The 19,687-nt window shown below is 49.7% G+C and overlaps 1 protein-coding gene across 2 annotated transcripts; it reads left to right on the top strand.

Moving 5' to 3' along the window:
* Positions 1-12,089: 12,089 nt before the first annotated feature.
* On the top strand, positions 12,090-15,274 carry LOC118519868 (glutathione S-transferase P). 2 transcript variants are annotated; one of them, XM_036067568.2, is made up of 7 exons: positions 12,090-12,216; positions 12,565-12,600; positions 12,900-13,006; positions 13,119-13,206; positions 13,579-13,682; positions 14,757-14,864; positions 15,006-15,274. In XM_036067568.2, coding segments are annotated over exons 1-7 (633 nt in total). In that variant the 5' UTR covers positions 12,090-12,215; the 3' UTR covers positions 15,195-15,274. The 2 variants fall into 2 exon arrangements, with proteins under 2 accessions (XP_035923461.1, XP_035923462.1); XM_036067569.2 differs by having other exon boundaries at positions 12,213-12,306.
* Positions 15,275-19,687: the final 4,413 nt, after the last annotated feature.

Genomic DNA, 19,687 nt, shown 5'->3' with positions numbered 1-19,687 from the left:
GCACTTTCAACTAAATGGGCTAACTTAGCTAAAGATAATTTAGAGCTTCAATGGCCAGTATGGAAGCTTTCAATCTCCCGAACTTGTTTTTCTCAGAGCTAAATTGGAAAGCTACAGCTCCAAATTAAACAAACTGAATGGGATGCCTTTTTTAAATGGTACCTTGAGGCTTCCAAATGTTTGCAGGATTCTAAAATTGCCTCTTTGCAAAATACCATTTCTAAATTAACTGAGGTAAACAAACAATTGAAAGAAGTCAAATGGCCTCTTTTTTCTCTCCCCCATCTTCTTGGTCTCTGGAGGTGTAACAGCCCACCTTGTGCTCAGGCCCCACCTCTGGGGCCATTTTCCTCTATTTCCTCTTCACCCTGCCCCCCCTCCGCCCCCTCCCTGATTCTAATCCTTTCACTGAATTTCCGTTTTCCTCCAAAACTTTCCCCACTCCCTCTTCTTCTGAACCTATTGAAACCTGTCCCTCTGAAGTTAAGTCTTCCAACTAAACCCCAAATTTCTTATGTTCTCTGGACTAAAGCTGAATGGCAAGTCATAATTAAAGAGTTTCCCAAAGTAAAATGGAAGAGGAAGGAAAACTTGCAAATTCATTCTACAAGGCCAGCATTACCCTGATATCAAAACCAGATAAACACATTTAAAAAAAAAGAAAACTATAGGTCAGGATCTCTGATGAATATAGATGCAAAAATCTTCAACAAAATATTAGGAAACTAAATCCAGCGACATATTTTTAAAAAAATCATTCACCATGATCAAGTGGGATTTATTCCAGGGATGCAAGGGTTCAATATTCACAAATCAATCAACATGATACATCACATCAACAAGAGAAAGGATAAAAACCATATGATCATTTCTGGGGCGCCTGGGTGGCTCAGATGGTTAAGCGTCTGCCTTCGGCTCAGGTCATGATCCCAGGGTCCTGGGATCGAGCCCCGCATCGGGCTCCTGGCTCGGCGGGGAGCCTGCTTCTCCCTCTCCCTCTGCCTCTCTCCCTGCTCATGCTCTCTCTCTCTGTGTATCTCTGTGTCTCAAATGAATAAATAAAATCTTTAAAAAAAAAAACAAACCATATGATCATTTCAATAGATGAAGAAAAAGCGTTTGACAAAGTAAAACATCCATTTATGATAAAAACCCTCAACAAAGTAGGTTAGAGAGAACATATCTCAACATAATAAAGGCTATATCTGAGAAACCATCATAGCTCTCATAGTCAATGGTGAAAAACTGAGAGCTTTCCCCCTCATATCAGGAACAAGACAAAGGTGTCCACTCTTACCACTTTTATTCAACATAGTACTGGAAGTCCTAGCCACAGCAATCAGACAAGACAAAGAAATAAAAGGCATCCAAATTGGTAAGGAAGAGTAAAACTTTCACTATTTGCAGAAGACATAATACTATACATAGAAAACCCTAAAGATGCCACCAAAAACTAGTAGAACTGATAAATGAATTCAGTAAATTGCAGGATTCAAAATCAACACACAGAAATCTGTTGCATTTCTACACATCAATAATGAAATAACAGAAAGAGCAATTAAGAAAACAATCCAAGGGACGCCTGGGTGGCTCAGTCCATTAGGCGTCTGCCTTCGGCTCAGGTCATGATCCCAGGGTCCTGGGATTAAGTCCCGCATCAGGCTCCCAGCTCAGCGGGGAGCCTGCTTCTCCCTCTCACTCTCCCTCTGTGTTCTCTCTGTCTCTCTCAAATAATAAACAAAATTCTTAAGGAAAAAAAAGAAAACAATCAAAAAAAAAAAGAAAGAAAGAAAAGAAAAAGAGAAAGAAAACAATCCCATTTACAATTGCACCAAAAATATCAAAATACCTAGGAATAAACATAACCAAGGAAGTGAAGACCTGCACACAGAAAACTGTAAAATACTGATGAAAGAAACTGAAGATGACACAAACAAATGGAAAGACTTGCCATGCTCATGGATTGGAAAAATGAAATATTGTTAAGGTGTCCGTACTACCCAAAGCAACCTACAGATTTAATGCAATCCCTGTCAAAACACCAACAGCATGTTTCACAGAAGTAGGATAATATTAAAATTTGTATTCAGCCACAAAAGACCCTTAGCAGTCAAAGCAATCTGGAAAAAGAAGACCCAAACTGGAGGTATCAAAATTCCAGATTTCAAGATATACTACAAAGCTGTAGTAATCAAAACAGTATGGTACTGGCTAAAAAAAAGACACAGAGATCAATGGAACAGAATAGAGAGCCCAGAAATAAACCTACAATTATATGGTCAATTAATCTTTTCAAAGGAGGCAAGAATATGCAATGGGAAAAAGGCAGTCTCTTCAAAAAATGGTGTTGGGAAAACTGGACAGCAACATGCCAAAGATTGAAACTGGACCACTTTCTTATACCATACACAAAAAAATAAACTCAAAATAGATTAAAGACCTAAATTGAGACCTAAAACCATAAAATCTCTAGAAGAAAACATTGGCAATAATCTTTTTAACATCAGCCATAAGAACATTTTTCTAGATATGTTTCCTTTGGCAAGGGAAATAAAAGCAAAATTAAACCAATGGGACTACACCAAAATAAAAAAGTTTTTGCACAGCAAAGGAAACCATCAACAAAACAAAAAGACAGCCCACTGAATGGCAGAAGATATTTGCAAATGATACACCTGATAAGGAGTTATCCAAAATACATAAAGAACTTATAAAACTCGGGGTGCCTGGGTGGCTCAGTCATTAAGCATCTGCCTTTGGCTCAGGTCAGAATCCCAGGGTCCTGGGATGGAGCCCGGCATCTAGCTCCCTGCTCAGCGGGGAGTCTGCTTCTCCCTCTCCCTCTGCTACTCCCCCTGCTTGTGCTCTCTTGCTCCTTCTGTCAAAATTAAAAAAAAAATTTTTTTTAAAAAGAACTTATAAAACTCAATGCCAAAAAAAAGACAAACAGTCCAATTAAAAATGGGCAGAAGCCATGAGTTGACATTTTTCCAAAGAAGACATACAGATGGGCAACAGACACATGAAAAGAAAAGATGCTCAACCTCACTCATCATCAGGGAAATGCAAATCAAAACACGATGATATATTACCTCACAACTGATCAGAATGGCTAAACTCAAAAACACGTGAAAAAACAAATGTTGTGAGGATGTGGAGAAAAAGAAACCCTCAGTATACTATTGGTGGGAATGCAAGTTGGTGAGCCACTGTGGAAAACAGTATGAAGGTTTCTCAAAAAATTAAAAATAGAATTACCATATGATCCAGTAATTCTACTACTGTGTATTTACCCAAAGAAAATAGAAACACTACTTTGAAAAGATATATGCACCCCTGTGTTTACTGCAGCATTATTTACAGTAGCCAAGATATGGAAGCAACCCAAATGTCCATCCATAGATGAATGGATAAAGAAAATGTGGTATACATATACAATGGAATATCACTTGGCCATAAAAAAGAATGAAATCAGGGCACCTGGGTGGCTCAGTCGGTTAAGCGTCTGCCTTCAGCTCAGATCATGATCCCGGGGTCCTGGGATCTAGTCCCGAGTTGGGCTCCTTGCTCAGTGGGGAGCCTGCTTCTCCCTCTCCCTCTGCCTGCCGCTCCCCCTGCTTGTGCTCTCCCTCTCTCACTGTCTCTCTCTGTCAAATAAATAAATAAAATCTTAAAAAAAAAGAAACAAAGAAAAAAGAGACAAAAAAACAGACTCTTAAATATAGAGAACAAACTGGTGGTTGCCAGAGGGAGGTGGGTGGCGGGATGGGTGAAATAGGTGAAGGGGATTAAGAGTACATATCTCTTGATGAGCCCTGAGTAATGCATAGAATTGTTGAATCATTATATTGTACACATGAAACTAATATAACAATGTATGTTAATTATACTTGAATTAATAAATAAATAAATACAATTTAAAAACTATTTCCTCTGGGGCACCTGGGTGGCTCAGTCAGTAGAACATAATCTTGGGGTCATGAGTTCAAGCCCTATTGGGCATAGAGTTTACTAAAAAAAAAAAAAAAAAATTTCCCCAAAGTAACTAAGGACCCCCATAGGTTTGCTGAAGAATTTAACATGGTTATTCAAACTTACCCACCTAGCTTCTCAGATTTGTATCAATTAGTCCACCTGCTTGTTGGTGAGGGTCAGGGCCAACACTGGATGAAACTTGCCCAGTGGGAAATCCCAAAAGGGATTTAGAGAAACAGACGCCTAACTTTTGGCAAGATGCTAGAACATTCGCTGGAAATTTCCACCAAGCAATGACAATAGCATTACCTAAGCCTGTTGATTGGAACAAAATTCAGACTTGCACACAAAAGCCTGATGAATCTATTCATAACTATTGCAACTGACTGCAGATTGTTTTTAAGGAAAATTTTGGTCTTCCTTTGGCTGTCAAATCCACTTGGGTAGCTTCTTTTTTTTTTTTTTTTTTTTAAAGATTTTATTTATTTGACAGAGAGACACAGCGAGAGAGGGAACACAAGCAGGGGGAGTGGAAGAGGGAGAAGCAGGCTTCCGGCTGAGCAGAGAGCCCCATGCGGGGCTAGATCCCAGGACCCTGAGATCATGACCTGAGCCGAAGGCAGATGCTTAACGACTGAGCCACCCAGGCGCCAAAAGGGTAGCTTCTAATTCTGTTTATTAACGTGCTGAATTAGGATCATTCTCTTCTCTTTAAAAGGACCAGGATGGAAAGGGAAACCATGTCCACTCCAGATCTAGTTAATTTAGCAGATCAGCTTGACTGCACTATGGATGATTTGACCAAAACGAAGACCACGAAAATCCTTACTTTTCAGCTTCAACAAATGGAGAGGCCTCTACACAAAACCAAAACCCTCCTGATGTCTGGTACTATTGCAGAGAGTCAGGGCACTCGGAGAAAGGACTCCTACAAGCTTACGTACTCCAAGCCCCTCAACCCTATAGCCAGCCTTCCCAGGGTCCCAATCCCCAGTGATGGGCTCTGAGCAACTACAGGGGCTCAGAGAAATAACTCTTCAGATTGGGAATGTCTCTCTCTGTTCTTATGGACCCTCGAGCTATGCTCTTGGTGCTCAATCCCCCTGTTATAAGGCAGCCACCGGCTTGGAGTATGAAAACGACTCAAATAGTGGGGTCTCTGATAAACCTCAACAGGTTTCTGTCTCTGCCTATTCCCTTCTGTTTAGATCCTCTAAGAGATACCGACCCTCTCTCCTTAGTTCCTCCACCCCGATTCACTTACTGGGCCAAGATCTCTTAGAAAAATATTAGGCTGGACTATTCTTCTCCCAAAAAGGGAAACGATTCTAAAATTTGACAGTAGCAATCAAAGTAGCCAAACAGGTGAATCAAATGACCCCACAACATCTTTTATTTGCTCCAACTCTGACCGCACTGGGGCTAACTCCAAGGACCCTGGTCAGTCACCGTCCTCCTTACGGGCCAAGCCTTCGACTGATATTGGCAGAATTCACAGTGCACAGATTGAAACAGATCCCTCAAAACCTCTCCCCAGAATGAATCTATCCTATACGTAAAAAAAGTCCCTTCAAGACATCAGGCCCATAATAAAATAAAGCTCAGGGCCTCCCTATCCCCTGTACTAGTCCCTGTAATACTCCTGTTTTATCTGAGAAAAAAAGCCCAGTGGCCAAGAATGGAGGTTTGTCCAAGGATGGAGGTCTGAGCCATAACTGGTAATGTTATCTCTCACCACCCTGTTGTTCCTAATTCCCATACTTTAGTGGCTTTCATCCCCACCGAAAGAAAATTTTTCACTATGATCAATTTCTGTGGCACCTTCTTTTTTTTTTTTTTTTTTTTTTTAAAGATTTTATTTATTTATTTGACAGAGAGAGACACAGCGAGAGAGGGAACACAAGAGGGGGAGTGGGACAGGGAGAAGCAGGCTTCCTGCTGAGCAAGGAGCCCGATGTGGGGCTCGATCCCAGGACCCTGGGATCATGACCTGAGCTGAAGGCAGACGCTTAGCGACTGAGCCACCCAGGCGCCCCTCTGTGGCACCTTCTTTAGCATCCCTGTGGATAAGGCCAGCCAATCTCTTTTTGCCTTCACTTGAGAAGGAAGACAATACACCTGGACAGTAGCGCCCTAGGGTTTCACAGAACGTCCTTACTTTTCACAGAACATAAAAGGCTGATTTGGATGATAAGAAGTTTTCTGTACACTCTACTTTTTACAATATGTACATGACTTGCTTCTCTGCTCTCCTTCTCAAACCTCTTCAAAGGAAGACAGCATCCACCTGTTAAGACTTCAAGCCAAAAGGGACGTAAATTCTCCAAAGAAAAACTGCAGTTTGCTCAAACCCAGGTTCAATATTTATGGCACCCGATCTTGGAGCAGGGGCTGCATTTAGATCCAGTTAGGCTTCATGGCATCCTGAACTCCCCCAAATCCAAGACTAAGCACCAACTGCAAGGTTTTCTCAGGTAGCTGGCTATTGTTGAAATTGTATTCCAAACTTTTTACTGCCCAGCCCCCTACAGAACAAAAAAACCTGGTTCTATTATTTGGAAAGATCAGGATGACACCACTTTTGAGACCTTAAAGAGAAGGTTGTTTTTTTTTTTTAAGTTTATTTTTTATTTTTTAGTAATCTCTACACCCAGTGTGGGGTTCGAACTCACAATCCCAAGATCAAGAGTCACATGCTCTTCTGACTGAGCCAGCCAAGAGCCCCTAAAGAAAAATTTAATAAAGCCCCCTGCCCTTGGCCATCCTGATTATCACCTTCCTGTTTTCCTTTTTGTATGCAAGAAAGAAGGGAATGCTCCCCCCAAAACATGGGACAACCGTCGACCCATTGGTTCATAGGGTATGGTAGCTGATAGCTGGACCCATGGCTTGAGAATACGCCCTTGCTCCGAGCTATTCCTGCTGATGCCCTTTTAGTTAAGGTCACTGCCGAAATAGCCATGGGGTCCCCTCTAACCGTCCCGTGCCCCCTGCAGCAGAAGCCCTCCAATTCTCCTCATGCTCAACACTTTCTGGCCAGTCGCCTCACCTGCTATGAAACCGTCCTGCTAACTGCTCCTCATAAAGCTCTTTCTCACTGCAATAACCTCAACTCTGCTACTCTCCCCCTTTTCACTGATGAGACCCCCCACCCCTGCTTCATGCTGACGGATCACCCTTTTGACTCCCCATGACAATTGACAAGAAACTCCTTGAACCAGAGTAGAGTTGTTTGTGGTTTACGGATGGTTCTTATTTAAAGGATGAAAACAGTAAACACTGTGCTAATTGCAACTCTTTCTGAAGTCACGGGGCAGCACCTTGGTCTTTGGCCCCTTCGGCCCCACAGGCTGGGTTACATGCCCTTCCTCGGGCTTGCAAACCACAAGCATTTACACCAACAGCTGGTATGTTTTAGGGTCGCTCGTGACTTTGGAATATTACGGAAACAATGAGGTATCCTTACCTCCAGTGGGGATAAAATGTTAAATGAATCCTGTGTCCAAAATGTATTAGATATTGCATGCTTGCAGCTGCTCTGGCTGTTAGTAAGCTTCCTGGGCAGCTAGACCCAACACCCTGGAGGCCAAAGGAAACCACCTTGCTGATGTTTCTTCTTTTTTTTTTTTTAAAGATTTTATTTATTTATTTGAGAGAGAGAATGAGATAGAGAGAGAGAGCATGAGAGGGTCAGAAGGAGAAGCAGACTTCCTGCTGAGCAGGGAGCCCGATGCGGGACTCGATCCCGGGACTCCAGGATCATGACCTGAGCCGAAGGCAGTCGCCCAACCAACTGAGCCACCCAGGCGCCCCCTTGCTGATGTTTCTATCAAAAGTGCTCAAGGAAGGGGCGCCTGGGTGGCTCAGTCGGTTAAGCGTCCGCCCTTCGGCTCAGGACAGAATCTCAGGGTCCTGGGATCAAGCCTCTCGTCAGGCTCCCTGCTCAGTGAGGAGTCTGCTTCTCCCCCTCCCTTTGCCCCTCCCCCTGCTCTTGCTTTCTCTCTCTCAAATAAATAAATAAATAAGATCTTTAAAAAAAAATGCTCAAGGAAACCAAGAGCTCGACCTCTGTCCTGGTCCAAAGGGATGCTCTTCCAGATGACCATCTAGAAAAAATTGACAAGAGATGCCCAACTACCGGCCCCAGAGAGGGGAAAACAATATAGGAAATGTAATAATTGTTGGTTTGATAAAAAGAGATGACTTTGCTTTGAGCCAAATACAATCCAGTCCTGCCAGACACTCTAAAATTCCCATTGCTAACCATTGTACTGCATTAAATTGTTGGTCTATTGATAAAATGATAGCCTGTAGGAGCCGATACTGGCAGGGAGATATTAATAAAGCCACACACACAAAATGCCCACCTTGCTTGTCCCACCTGTCTGTCCAAAATACAATGCTGGGAAGTCCATCCATACCACCCCTGGGCATTTAAAATTGCCAAATGGACCATTCACAGTCTGGCAAATGGATTTTTACTTGGCTTGCCCCGTCTCATGGATATAAATATGTTTTAGTCATGGGTGGCCTGTTTTCTCACTGGACTGAAGCTTCCCTTGTAGACAGGCCATGGCCTCTTTTGTGGCTAAAATCCTATTTTAAAAAGGTTATTGCTACCCGGGGGGGGCTCCTCCGATGCTTCATAGTGGTCGGATGCACTTACTTCACTGGGCAGGTGTCCTGACAGGTTTGTGCTTTCGCCAGCCCAATAGCTTTCACCGTGCTTGCCATCTTTAGTCCTCGGGGCCAGTCAACACACTAGGGCATCATTAAGACACAACTGGCAAAATTTGTAAAGACCCTTCCAATACCTTAGCCCAAAGCATTGCCCTTCGTCCTTCTAAATCTCAGATCTGTCCCTTTTGGAACTCACAGACTTTCACCCTTTGAGATAGTCACAGGATGTCCAATGCACTTGGCCCCTGCCTCCTTCGATCCACAGCTAGTAAAAGGAGATCTACTTCCCAATACTATAATCTTTTTTTATTTAAGATTTTATTTATTTATTTGAGAGAGAGAATGAGAGAAAGAGAGAGAGAACATGAGAAGGGTGAGGGTCAGAGGGAGAAGCAGACTCCCTGCTGAGCAGGAAGTCCGATGCGGGACTCGATCCTGGGACTCCAGGATCATGACCTGAGCCGAAGGCAGTGGCTTAACCAACTGAGCCACCCAGGCGCCCCTACTTCCCAATACTATAAAGGCCCAATGGCTTCTATTGAAAACAACCACGCTTTGGTTGAGCAATCTCTTTCCAGCATGTTCCCGGGAGATGAAGATGTTAAGCCTCGCACCTTGCAACACAGAGATTTTTTTCCTCTACTGGAAAAGACACCTCTACGATTCTCTTCAAGCTCACTGTGGGGGACCCTACCAGGTACCCTTAGCTAGCCCGGGTGTCGCCAGACTTCAGGGAATCCACTCCAGGATTCACAGGTCACATCTAAAGAAAGCACCAAAGCCCACTTGCACCTGCACACGGATGGGTGACCTGAAAGTGAAGCTTTCCAGTATTTGAAGCAGATGCCTGGTAGACAGCTTCCCCAAGACGAGTGGGCCGGGCCTGTGTGTACTTGACTCACTGTTGTTTCTTACTCTATTTTCTCCCTCTCTTCCTCGGACAGATGAGGCTCTCATCCGCATTTCCCAGTCATTGCAAAAAAGGCAAAATCGTCAGATTTGTCCCCAGAAACCTCAATCCATGTATGACAACAGTGATCCCTTAGTTCACTCTTCGAGTAATTTTGCTGGAATCCCAAATGCCACTGTACACCTAGATTGTTCCTCGGGTGCCTTTGTAAGGTTAGCGCACCGAACCCACCTAACCCTAGTCCTTGCTTCTATTTAACCCAGCCCTGGGTTGGGAAAAAAAGATGTCTCAAATATATATTATATAATATATATAATACACACACACACATATATACACACACACACACACGTATATATAGGACACTGCAGCGTGACCAATATAAATAGGGCCATTTGTAAGTTTACTGACATACCCATAAATCTAGGTAGTCTTTCACTATGTAATTAAATAGAGTATCTAAGTCTTGGCTGAATGGTGCTAACCCTTCTATACGGGCCGATGGGTCCACAGGTGCTGCTACTTACGAGGGAGCCCTCTGCACGTCCCCTGGCTACTCCTCTAAATGTGGAGGTTTTGACAGTGATGTCTATGCTGGGGCAACTCATTGTCTTGACAGCTGGAGGATAGAAGGGCCTTGTGCTCTTGCTGTGTTGACCGGTCTAGTTTCTTTCCACGACAACTCAGAAGCCTCTCATTGGTCTACCCCATTGGTTTTCCACAGCTGCCTTAAATAGGAGCTCCCAGGAGATGGATGTGATTCTGGGTTTGCCTCCACAGGAAGAACTTTTCTCCCCAGGGTCAGAATAAGTGTCAGTGAAAACATGATTAGAAATCTCTCCCTAATAGGACGCCTGGGTGGCTCAGTCATTAAGCGTCTGCCTTCGGCTCAGGTCATGATCTCAGGATCCTGGGATCGAGCCCCGCATTGGGCTCCCTGCTCGGCAGGGAAGCCTGCTTCTCCCTCTCCCACTCCCCCTGCTTGTGTTCCCTCTCTCAATGTGTCTCTGTCAAATAAATAAATAAAATCTTTAAAAGAAAAGAAAGGAAATCTCTCCCTAAGGAAAGAAAGAAAAAGAGAAAAAAAGAAATCTCTCCTGAACATCAAGAGGGCAGGCCAATCCCACAGCCAAGAGTGGCAGCCAGATAACTTGTTGCCTAAGGTGATTTGCGACAACCCCATAGCCCTTATTTACTTGCTGAACAAGGAAGCATCTGTGTGATTGCAAACACCTCTTGCTGCACGTGGATAAACTCTTCAGGGCAAGTAGAAACCCAGTTGTACGAAATTAGGGAACAAGTACATTGGCTACAGTAAATTTCACCTGAATCTCCATCGTCCTTTCATGTATTCTTGGGCTACTTTCAGGCCTAGGGTCATGGCTCAGACCCATCTTACAATTTAGAGTTGTCATGTTGCCTTTAATTATACTTTGTATAGTTTAATTATGCGTTGTGTAGTTTAACTATACTTTGTATAATTACTTTTGAGTTTTGTAGCTTTCGCCTGTCCAATCATCATAGAAACGATGTACCCAATAAGGTGGTGTTATTCAATGCTTTGAAATGATTTCCAACGTGCATGACCTTGAAAAGATACAGACATTAGATGGGAAACACCTGAGTCCTCCTTCCTACCCCCCCCCCCCCTTGTTACCTGAATGTGGCCTCAGTGGTTTCGGATCTGTGTACTTTCCCTCTGGTGTGGGACAAGACACCCAGGAAAGGCCCTTCCCGTCACCGAGGGACAAAAGTCGCTGGATTTGGAAAACCTGACTCTTGACCAGGGATGCTTGGGGCGGGGGTGGGGGTGAAGATCTTGATCAAAAGGGGTAAATGTGAAATTCAATAAAGAAGACCTCATTTAAAATGGGGTGGGGGCGGGAGGGGGGGCTCTCACCTAGGACCAGTCCTCAGTTGCAGACGGCAATGGGAAGACAGACTCCCATTTTACTACCCCAGCAGGAGGAAAATAGAGATTTTCTCCTCCCTTGCCAATAGCCCAGCCAATGAGGAACTGCCACACTCAGCCAAGGACAGACCATCGCCCCCTCCTTCCTTCCAATAGACCTTCTTTCGGAGCAGCCCCTCCTGACTCCCCCCTCTCTCTCTGTAAATTAGTGTTCCTCTCTAATCCCCTGGCCTCGCCTGTGGCTTTACCACCGCTTGCTTATCTCAAATGATACCGCTTTGCTATTCCCGAATAAACCCACTTTGCTGGTAAAATCACTGCCTGTTTTATTTTGAAGGTGGACAAAGGGTTTGTGCCTCCGAGGCCCGACCGCCAAGCAGGGAAAGCAGCAGGATTGGGCAAACACTAAAGTGCCCGGAAAACTGGGCAACTGGTACCCCGGCCCTTGCCAGTGAGCCGACCAGGCCCGGCCGAGGTTCGCGCATCCCGCCTGCTGCAGGGGTGCGGGGGGCTGGGAGGGCCGGCGGCGGGGGTGAGGGCGGGCGGGGGCGGGCGGGGGGGCTCGGGCTCGGGAGGGGAGGGGGAGCGCGGCTTCCGGAGCGCAGTGAATCAGCACTGGGGCGGAGCTGGGCGGAGCGGGACGGCCGAGGGCGGCACGACGGGCCTGAGCTGTGTCGCCGACCTCCGCCGCCGCCGCCACCCTCCGTCGCCGCCGCCGCCTCCACCCGCGTTGCAACCAGTGAGTCCCCGCCGCCCGGGCTCCCGGGGGTGCTCCCAGGAGCCTCGGGGTGCTCCCGGCTGGAGGCCGGACCGCCTGCTTCGGGCCAGAGTTCGTGGAAGGCCCTGCACTCCCCCCGGTTCCCCCCTCCCTGCGGCGGGATGGGGGATCCAGGGGACCCACGAGGCCAGCAGCGCGCGGTTGGGGCCCTGGGTGGGGGGTGGGGTTCGGGCCCTTCCAGCGCACGGGCCTGCTGCTAGGGTCCCGGAGTGAGCGGAGCAGGAAGTGGGACCCCAGGGAGGGTAGATTGGTGCCGTGTCCCTTCCGTGATAGCCTGGCCTCTAACAAACTTGTCTCCCTCTGCCGCAGTGCCGCCCTACGCCATTGTCTACTTTCCTGTGCGAGGTAGGGGCCTGGAACTGGGGGCTGGGGGACGCAGAGGTTGGGCCTGCAGCCCAAGACCCCAAGACCCCCACCCCGCCCCACCCCTCCATTATGTGGGTACTAGCCCGGGCCTCCTTCCCTTGCCCCTGAGCTCCCAAGGCTGGAGTATCCAACCTGCTCCCTGAGGCCTGTCCCCTGCCCAGGGTCCATCGGAGCAGTCCTTGCCCCCGCGGCCCCTCCCCAGCGCGCTGTGAGGCTGGGGTCTCCGCACACATCGCACACCCCCCCCCCCCCCCCCCCCCCGTTCCCGCCTCCCCCAGGGCGCTGCGAGGCCATGCGCATGCTGCTGGCTGACCAGGGCCAGAGCTGGAAGGAGGAGGTGGTGACCAAGGAGAGCTGGCTGCAGGGCCCGCTCAAGGCCTCCTGTGTGAGTGACTGCGCCCTGGCAGGGGGCAGGTGCTGGGCCTTCGTGGGGCAAAACCAGGGTGGGGGGCAGCTGAGCTCAGCGTCTCTTACTGACCCATGCCACGCCCCCCCAGCTGTATGGGCAGCTCCCCAAGTTCCAGGACGGAGACCTCACCCTGTACCAGTCCAATGCCATCCTGCGACACCTGGGCCGCTCCCTCGGTGAGTCTTGAGGCTGCGGGTGGCCCAGGGCAGGGGTGGGCAAGCATCAGCCAGCATTCCCGCTTATCTGCTTGGTGCCGGCCCCCTGACCCTCTTGCGCTTAAGTCAAGCTGTCTGGTGACACCGTGGACGGGAGGCGGGAGGAGGCACGAGGAGGTTGTATAAACTGCCCACGGCCAAGCCCAGGTCTGCCCGCAGCTCTTGCACTCTGCCACGCTGCCTCTCGCCGAGTTCCGAGCACTTACTGTGCATCAGGACCGGCCCTTCTGTCCCCGTCCTCCTCCCGCCTCTCTGGCTGTGCCCACAGGCAGCCGCATGCCTGTCAGTAGCGTGTCAGGTGTCAGTCCTGCATTTTGCTCTCCTGCTGCCCAGGGCTGTACGGGAAGGACCATCGGGAGGCAGCCCTGCTGGATGTGGTGAACGATGGTGTGGAGGACCTTCGCTGCAAATACGTCATGCTCATCTACACTAACTACGTGAGTCTGGGCACCGGGGGTGGGCACGGGGGAGAACGAGGGAAGGCTTCCTGTATTCTCGCCCTGCTCCTCAGCCCTCATGCGGCTCTGGCCCACCCCTCCCTCCAAGTCAGGGTGTCCCGGGCTAGGTCGGGCTCTGTGCTGAGGACCAGGAGCTGCTACGGACGAGACCTAGCTCTCACCCTGACTGCCAGCTGATGGACCCAGTCAAGTAGCGGTCAATGGCACGACCTGCAAGGGCAGGAAACCTCGAGCCAGACGTGTACCAGATTGCCTGGGCTGTGGAGGGCAGGGCTTCCTAGAGCAGCTGGAGGGGGAGGAGAAGGATCTGTAGCCAGCCTCCAGCAAGGGGTGCTGGCACCTCGGGGGGCACAAAGCATGAAGACACTGAGTACATTTGGGGGCCTGGGACCAATTTAGCAGAGGCAAGGCACGTGTGTGCCTGTCGAGAGGGAGAGGGAGAGAGTCAGGAGTTGGAGCTGGAGGGGAGTGGGCCCAGGTCCTGAGAACCTTGAACCATCTGGCTGGATACTCCCCTGCTGGCCGTGGGGGGCCACTGAGGAGTCTAAGCAGGGCCGTGTCCAAATGTGGGGTCTAGGAGGATTTTTTTTTTTTTTTAAAGATTTTATTTATTTATTGGAGAGAGAGAGCACAAGAGGGGGTAGGGTCAGAGGGAGAAGCACATTCCCCCCCAAGCAGGGAGCCCGACGCGGGGCTCGATCCCGGGACTCCGGGATCATGACCTGAGCTGAAGGCAGTCGCTTAACCAACTGAGCCACCCAGGCGCCCCTAGGAGGATCTTCCGAGGCCTTTGGGGAGTAGTCCAGGGAGATCATGGAAGAGGTGGAAAGGTGGCAGTGGGGTAGAGAAGACTCAGCGGCTGACCTGGATAGGATGTGGCAGTAGCCGGGGGTGGGGGGGATGAGCAGAGGAGCATGGGGGGGCCCCAGCCTGGGTGGGTGGCAATTCACTGAAATGGGGCAAAGAGAAGGGGCATCTCCGGGCTGAGGTAGGGGCTGGGGCAAGCAGCAGTGTGAGGGTCAGGAGGGTAACACAGCGGTGTCTTTCTGGCAGGAGGCAGGGAAGGAGGAGTACTTGAAGGCACTACGAGGGTACCTGAAGCCTTTTGAGACGCTGTTGTCCCAGAACGAGGGGGGCCAGGCCTTCATCGTGGGCAACCAGGTGAGCATCTGGCCCTGTCCTGCCCCTTCTGCACCATCCTCTTCTTAAAGGTGGAAAACAGGTACAGAGGGGACTCATAAACCCATTACTCAGCAAAACTAGGCAAGACTTAGGGAACACCTCCGGCCCCCTGTCCTGCAGATCTCCTTCGCCGACTACAACCTGCTGGACCTGCTGCTGATCCACCAGGTCCTGGACCCCAGCTGCCTGGACTCCTTGCCCCTGCTCTCAGCCTATGTGACGCGCCTCAGCGCCCGGCCCAAGCTCAAGGCCTTCCTGGCCTCCCCCGAGCACGTGAACCGCCCCATCAACGGCAACGGGAAACAGTGAGAGCTTGTGGAAGCCCCCCGTGGGAAGCGGGGGCTGCCTTCCTTCCTTTCCCCAGGACCAATAAAATTTCTAAGCAAGAAGCAGTGCTGTGAGCATCAGATTTCTTGGGGAGGGGCTCTCAGACCCTCAGCAGTCAGGTTCGGGGGAGGGACGGGGCAGCCAGCTAGGATGCTGGAATCCTAAAACACATTGGAATTTGTCCTTAGAGCCCTCAACCCAGGCTGTGTTTAGTGAACTCCAGGAGTAGGAATAAAGAGACAGAAAAAATAAAAAAAACAGTAAGAAAAGTATGATTTCTGCCCTGGAGGTGCCCACAGTCTAGAGGGAGGAAAGGCTCCCGTATATAAACATGCTTTCTAGTTTCAGCAGGCCACCTGCCACGGGGCCTCTGCGTGGGACCGAGAGCCCAGGAGCTAAGGGGCCGAGGGGCCTGGGGGGAGGAGGGGTGTGAGCAGGAGCTCAGGAGCTCCAGGCAGCCCAGGCTGGGTTGGCGAGAGGGTCAGTCACTTCTGCTCAGGCGGGGCCCTCCTGGCTTTCTCCTGCATTTCGGGCACAGGGCGGTCCGGGTGGCTCTCCCACCGCCTTCTCCCACCATCCACGTTAGTCGGGCAAAGAGAAACAACGCAGCCTGGGAGGTTGGTGGCGGCCTGTCTGCAGTGGTAGGAGGCTTGTTCATGGGTGTCCATCACAGGAGACCGGCTGCATCGGAGGCCCACGCCCCGTGGATTATGCTGCCATTCGAGAGCCTAGGGAGGCCTGGAGCAGGCTTCTCTGGCTCAGAGAGGCCTGGGGCAACTGAGTGCAGCCCTCTTTGCGAGAGACCTTTTCCTACCATTCACCGGTGGGCCGGGAGAATGACCCTTCCCTGTTCCCCTTGCAGTTGGGAGGGGCCCTCTGGGCCAGACTTCCGTGCCGGCCGCTGCCAGGGCAAGAACCCGACACTGTCCCCCGCTGTCTCCACGCCCTGCACAGGGACAACATGGAGCAGAGCCCCCACTCGTGTGTGGCGGACCATGGTGTGGTTGAGCAATGACCTTGTGGTTTTACCCTAAGTGCCAGTGTTTAGAGCTGCTATTACTACAGCATGATCTGGCCCATCCTGTCTGGTCTGCCCTTGGTTCTCAGGCTAAGGGCGTCTGGTCCCCTCCCAGCTTCGTCCCGCCTCCGAAGGTGATCTCGGAGGGGTTGAGAGAGAGGGCTGTGGGAGTACTCTCCCCGCGCCGAGACCAGGCCCCCCTGACCCCCAGACCAGACCCTGAGAGTGGTCAGCGATGGGCAGCTCAGACGATTCCCTCATTTGGGAGTGGAGGAAGACCCCCGGCTGAGGGAGGTGACTGGACATGGGGCTCCAGGCCAGGAGAAGGGGCAACAGACGGATGAACCCTATCCCAGGGCTGTAGGCACAACGGGGGCTGCTTCTGGGGGCAGCGCCTGGCCTGAAGACCCTGGCCCCGTGATTTGGCCACTGGTTGGGGGGCGAGCACAGGAAGATTTCAGAGCTAGGCCAGGCCTGCTCCTTTCACCTTTCCTAGGGCAGTAAATTCCTCTTGGACGTCTCATCCACCGAATCCCAAAGGCCCTGTCCCCACGGACTGATGGAGACTGGTCTCTCCTCCGTCTTCTTCCACACCAGCGCCTCCCTCCTCTCTCATCTGGGAGCCTCTCCCCTCATAGCCGGTTCTAGCTGTCCTCCGTGAAAATAAAGACCCGCAGATGGGGTCAGCAGCGCTGTTTACTCAGACTTGCTAGCAAGGGAGTTGGCTGCTGCTGCCTGTGTTCCTCAGAGCCTGGGCAGGCAGAGGAGGGGAGGGTTTCTGGAGGGACAGAGAAGACTTCAGGTGCGCCCTGACCGGAGGCCGCCAGCCTGGGGAAGTAGTGGCTGGGCTCAGGAAAGTGGGGCATCCTATGTCACTGCTCTGGGGAGCAGATTTGGCTTTTTCTGGTTGGTCCTAAGTAGGAAAAGGAATAAAAACCAGGGAAGCTCTCACTTATTAGTCAAGTCCTGGACATTCTGGGCGGTCGTTCCAAGGCTTACTGTCTGGCTGCCTGCATTATTCCTATAAAGAGCAGTCTGACCTCCCACCAAGGTGAACCCATGACTGCCGGCGTCCTGGCTGGCTAGTGCAGAGAAGAGGTTAGTTTTCTAGGCAGATTGCTGCAGGTTGTGAGCGAGAGTTCTGCCTTCATACATGGTCTGGCCGTGGTCTGTTGTGTATTCAGGGTCTCATCTTTCCGGAGACATGTGACCGCAGCCACACCCAAGGGAAGCCTCTTCCTCAGGCATTTGATTAAAACTCAAGTGGAGAAACATCCTGCAGGGAGAGAACAGGAGCTCACACATCCTCCTTTCTGGGAGCAGCTCCTGACACATTTTTGAGCCCTGGGGGAGACTGGATGCTTGATCATGGGGCACCAGAGGACGAGTCTGAGTCACGCATCGGAAAACAAGACAGAGATGGTGCGCCACACAGCACCACCCCAGAGCACGTGGTTACCGCAGGACCTGCTGAGTGGGTCCCAAGGCCCCAGGAGATTGCAGGAACTTGGAAGAGGCAAGACTGGGGGATTGGCATTGGTAAAAAGGTTTAAGAGTGGGCCTTGGGGGTGGCCTGTAATGCCTTGCCCAGAGGACTCAGCTGCAGAAAAATCCAGACAGTTGGGGCTGATGGCCTTCAGCAGGCTAGCATTGCTTTGCCCTTCCCCAGACGACCCAGTGCCAACTGGGCAGGTTTTCAGGCACCTGTTGTCGCATAATAAACTTGGTGGCTCTTTACTGGGCCATATTCAGTGGGTGGGACTGGGTAGCCTGCAGGCCAGGGGAGGGTCTCCACACTCAACCTTGAGACCCCATGTCCAGCCCTCCAGCCCAGCTTCTGGAGCATGTGCAGAGAGGTTCATGCCCCAGGTGGGAGAGTGGAGGAGTCCTATGGGAGAAGTGGAAACTGACACTGGGGGGCCCCAATGACAGGGTTTATGTTTGATAAACCTGCTGTGAGCTTTATGAGCCCCTCTGTCACCCAGAACTTCCATCAACTTTCCTGCTCACTCCTGACATGACAAATATCAAAGGACAAGAAATAACTTCCAGCTAGTTCAGAGAAATCTCTAACATAAAAGAGAGACAATAATAAACGGGGGGGGGGGGGGAAGAAAAGGAACTCAGAAAAAATAGAGACCACGCAAGCTGCCTAAGAAGCCTTCAAATAAGCTTCAATCATTATCTTCAGGGAGATAATAAAAGATATGACATCCAGGAGATGAGAAAGGGAGGCTCTTACAAAGAGCATTCAGAGAAAAAGAAGGAGCTCTTGGAAATTAAAAATGTGATAGAAATGAAAAATCTCAAGATAAAGTTGAAAAATACATATGAAAATAGAACAAAAGGATAAAAGCATGGAGAGATAAGAAAAACTGTATTATTCCAGGAGGTCCAGAGAGAGGGAGAGAGTAGCGGGGAGGAAAAAAAAAATAGTAAGAAGAAGATTATCAAATGAATAATGTGATAAATTTTCCCAGGACTGAAGAAGAGGGGCTTTTGAGTTGAAAGGCGCAGTGAGTGCCAGACACATCGAATGAAAAAGGAAGGAGATCATAAAATCCCAGAGCCCCCGGAGAGACCGTGAAGACCCTGCAACCTTCCGGAGGGAGAAACAAACACACACACAAAGGATAAGGAATCTGGAGCTGCATCAGATATCTTGTGATTTTGAAACTTGTCCACAAATAATTTGACATTCGGCCATCTCTATGCCCTCTTTGTGGCGGCTGGGATGAAGAGAACATAGTGGAAGGGACACTGTGGGGCTTCCCAGGCTGGGTTGGAAAAGGTCACCCAGCTTTGCGGTTTCTCTTGAGACAACTCATTTCAGTCATTGTGTAAAAGGTCCAACTACCCTACAGCTGCCACAGGGAGAGCTCACATGGAGAGACAAGAGAGGGTAGAAGGGGGTTGGTGAGGGCGAGAGCCAGCCAGCCAGCCAGCCGGCCAGCCAGCCAGATCGTTCAGACTCCAGCTCCTCTCCCAGCCTTGTCCCACCAAGTGAGGGAAGACGCCTTCAAAATGGTTCCAACCACAACTGTCATCTGACTGTGATCACATGAGGCCCTGAGAAAGAACTGGGTGAGCCCATTCAATCTCCAGATTCATACTCTGACAAGATATCTTGTGGAAGGGGGAGGGAGAGAGAAGAGAAGGTCATGAAGATACACCTGCTCTCTGCTGTTCAGACCTGGAAGTGACACTCTTCACATCTGCCCCGTTTGGATGCAAGGGGGCTCTGTGCCCAGGAAGAGGAAAGGAGTTCGGTTTGTAGTCAGTGTCTACCAAATACAATCACAGATGCACACACATATATGAAGTTAGCATGTAATAGCAGTGGCATGGTGAATACGTTTGAGAAGAAGAATGATTTAGTATTAGTAAAACTGATACATCATATTGAGAAAAAGTACTGGATCCTTATCTTACACCATGTAAAACAATAACATCCAAA

This window comes from Halichoerus grypus, chromosome 11 (genome assembly GCF_964656455.1).
Source record: "Halichoerus grypus chromosome 11, mHalGry1.hap1.1, whole genome shotgun sequence".
NCBI classification, from domain to species: domain Eukaryota; kingdom Metazoa; phylum Chordata; class Mammalia; order Carnivora; family Phocidae; genus Halichoerus; species Halichoerus grypus.
Note: the sequence above shows the minus strand (reverse complement) of the source record. Positions and strands in the feature narration are given on the sequence as shown.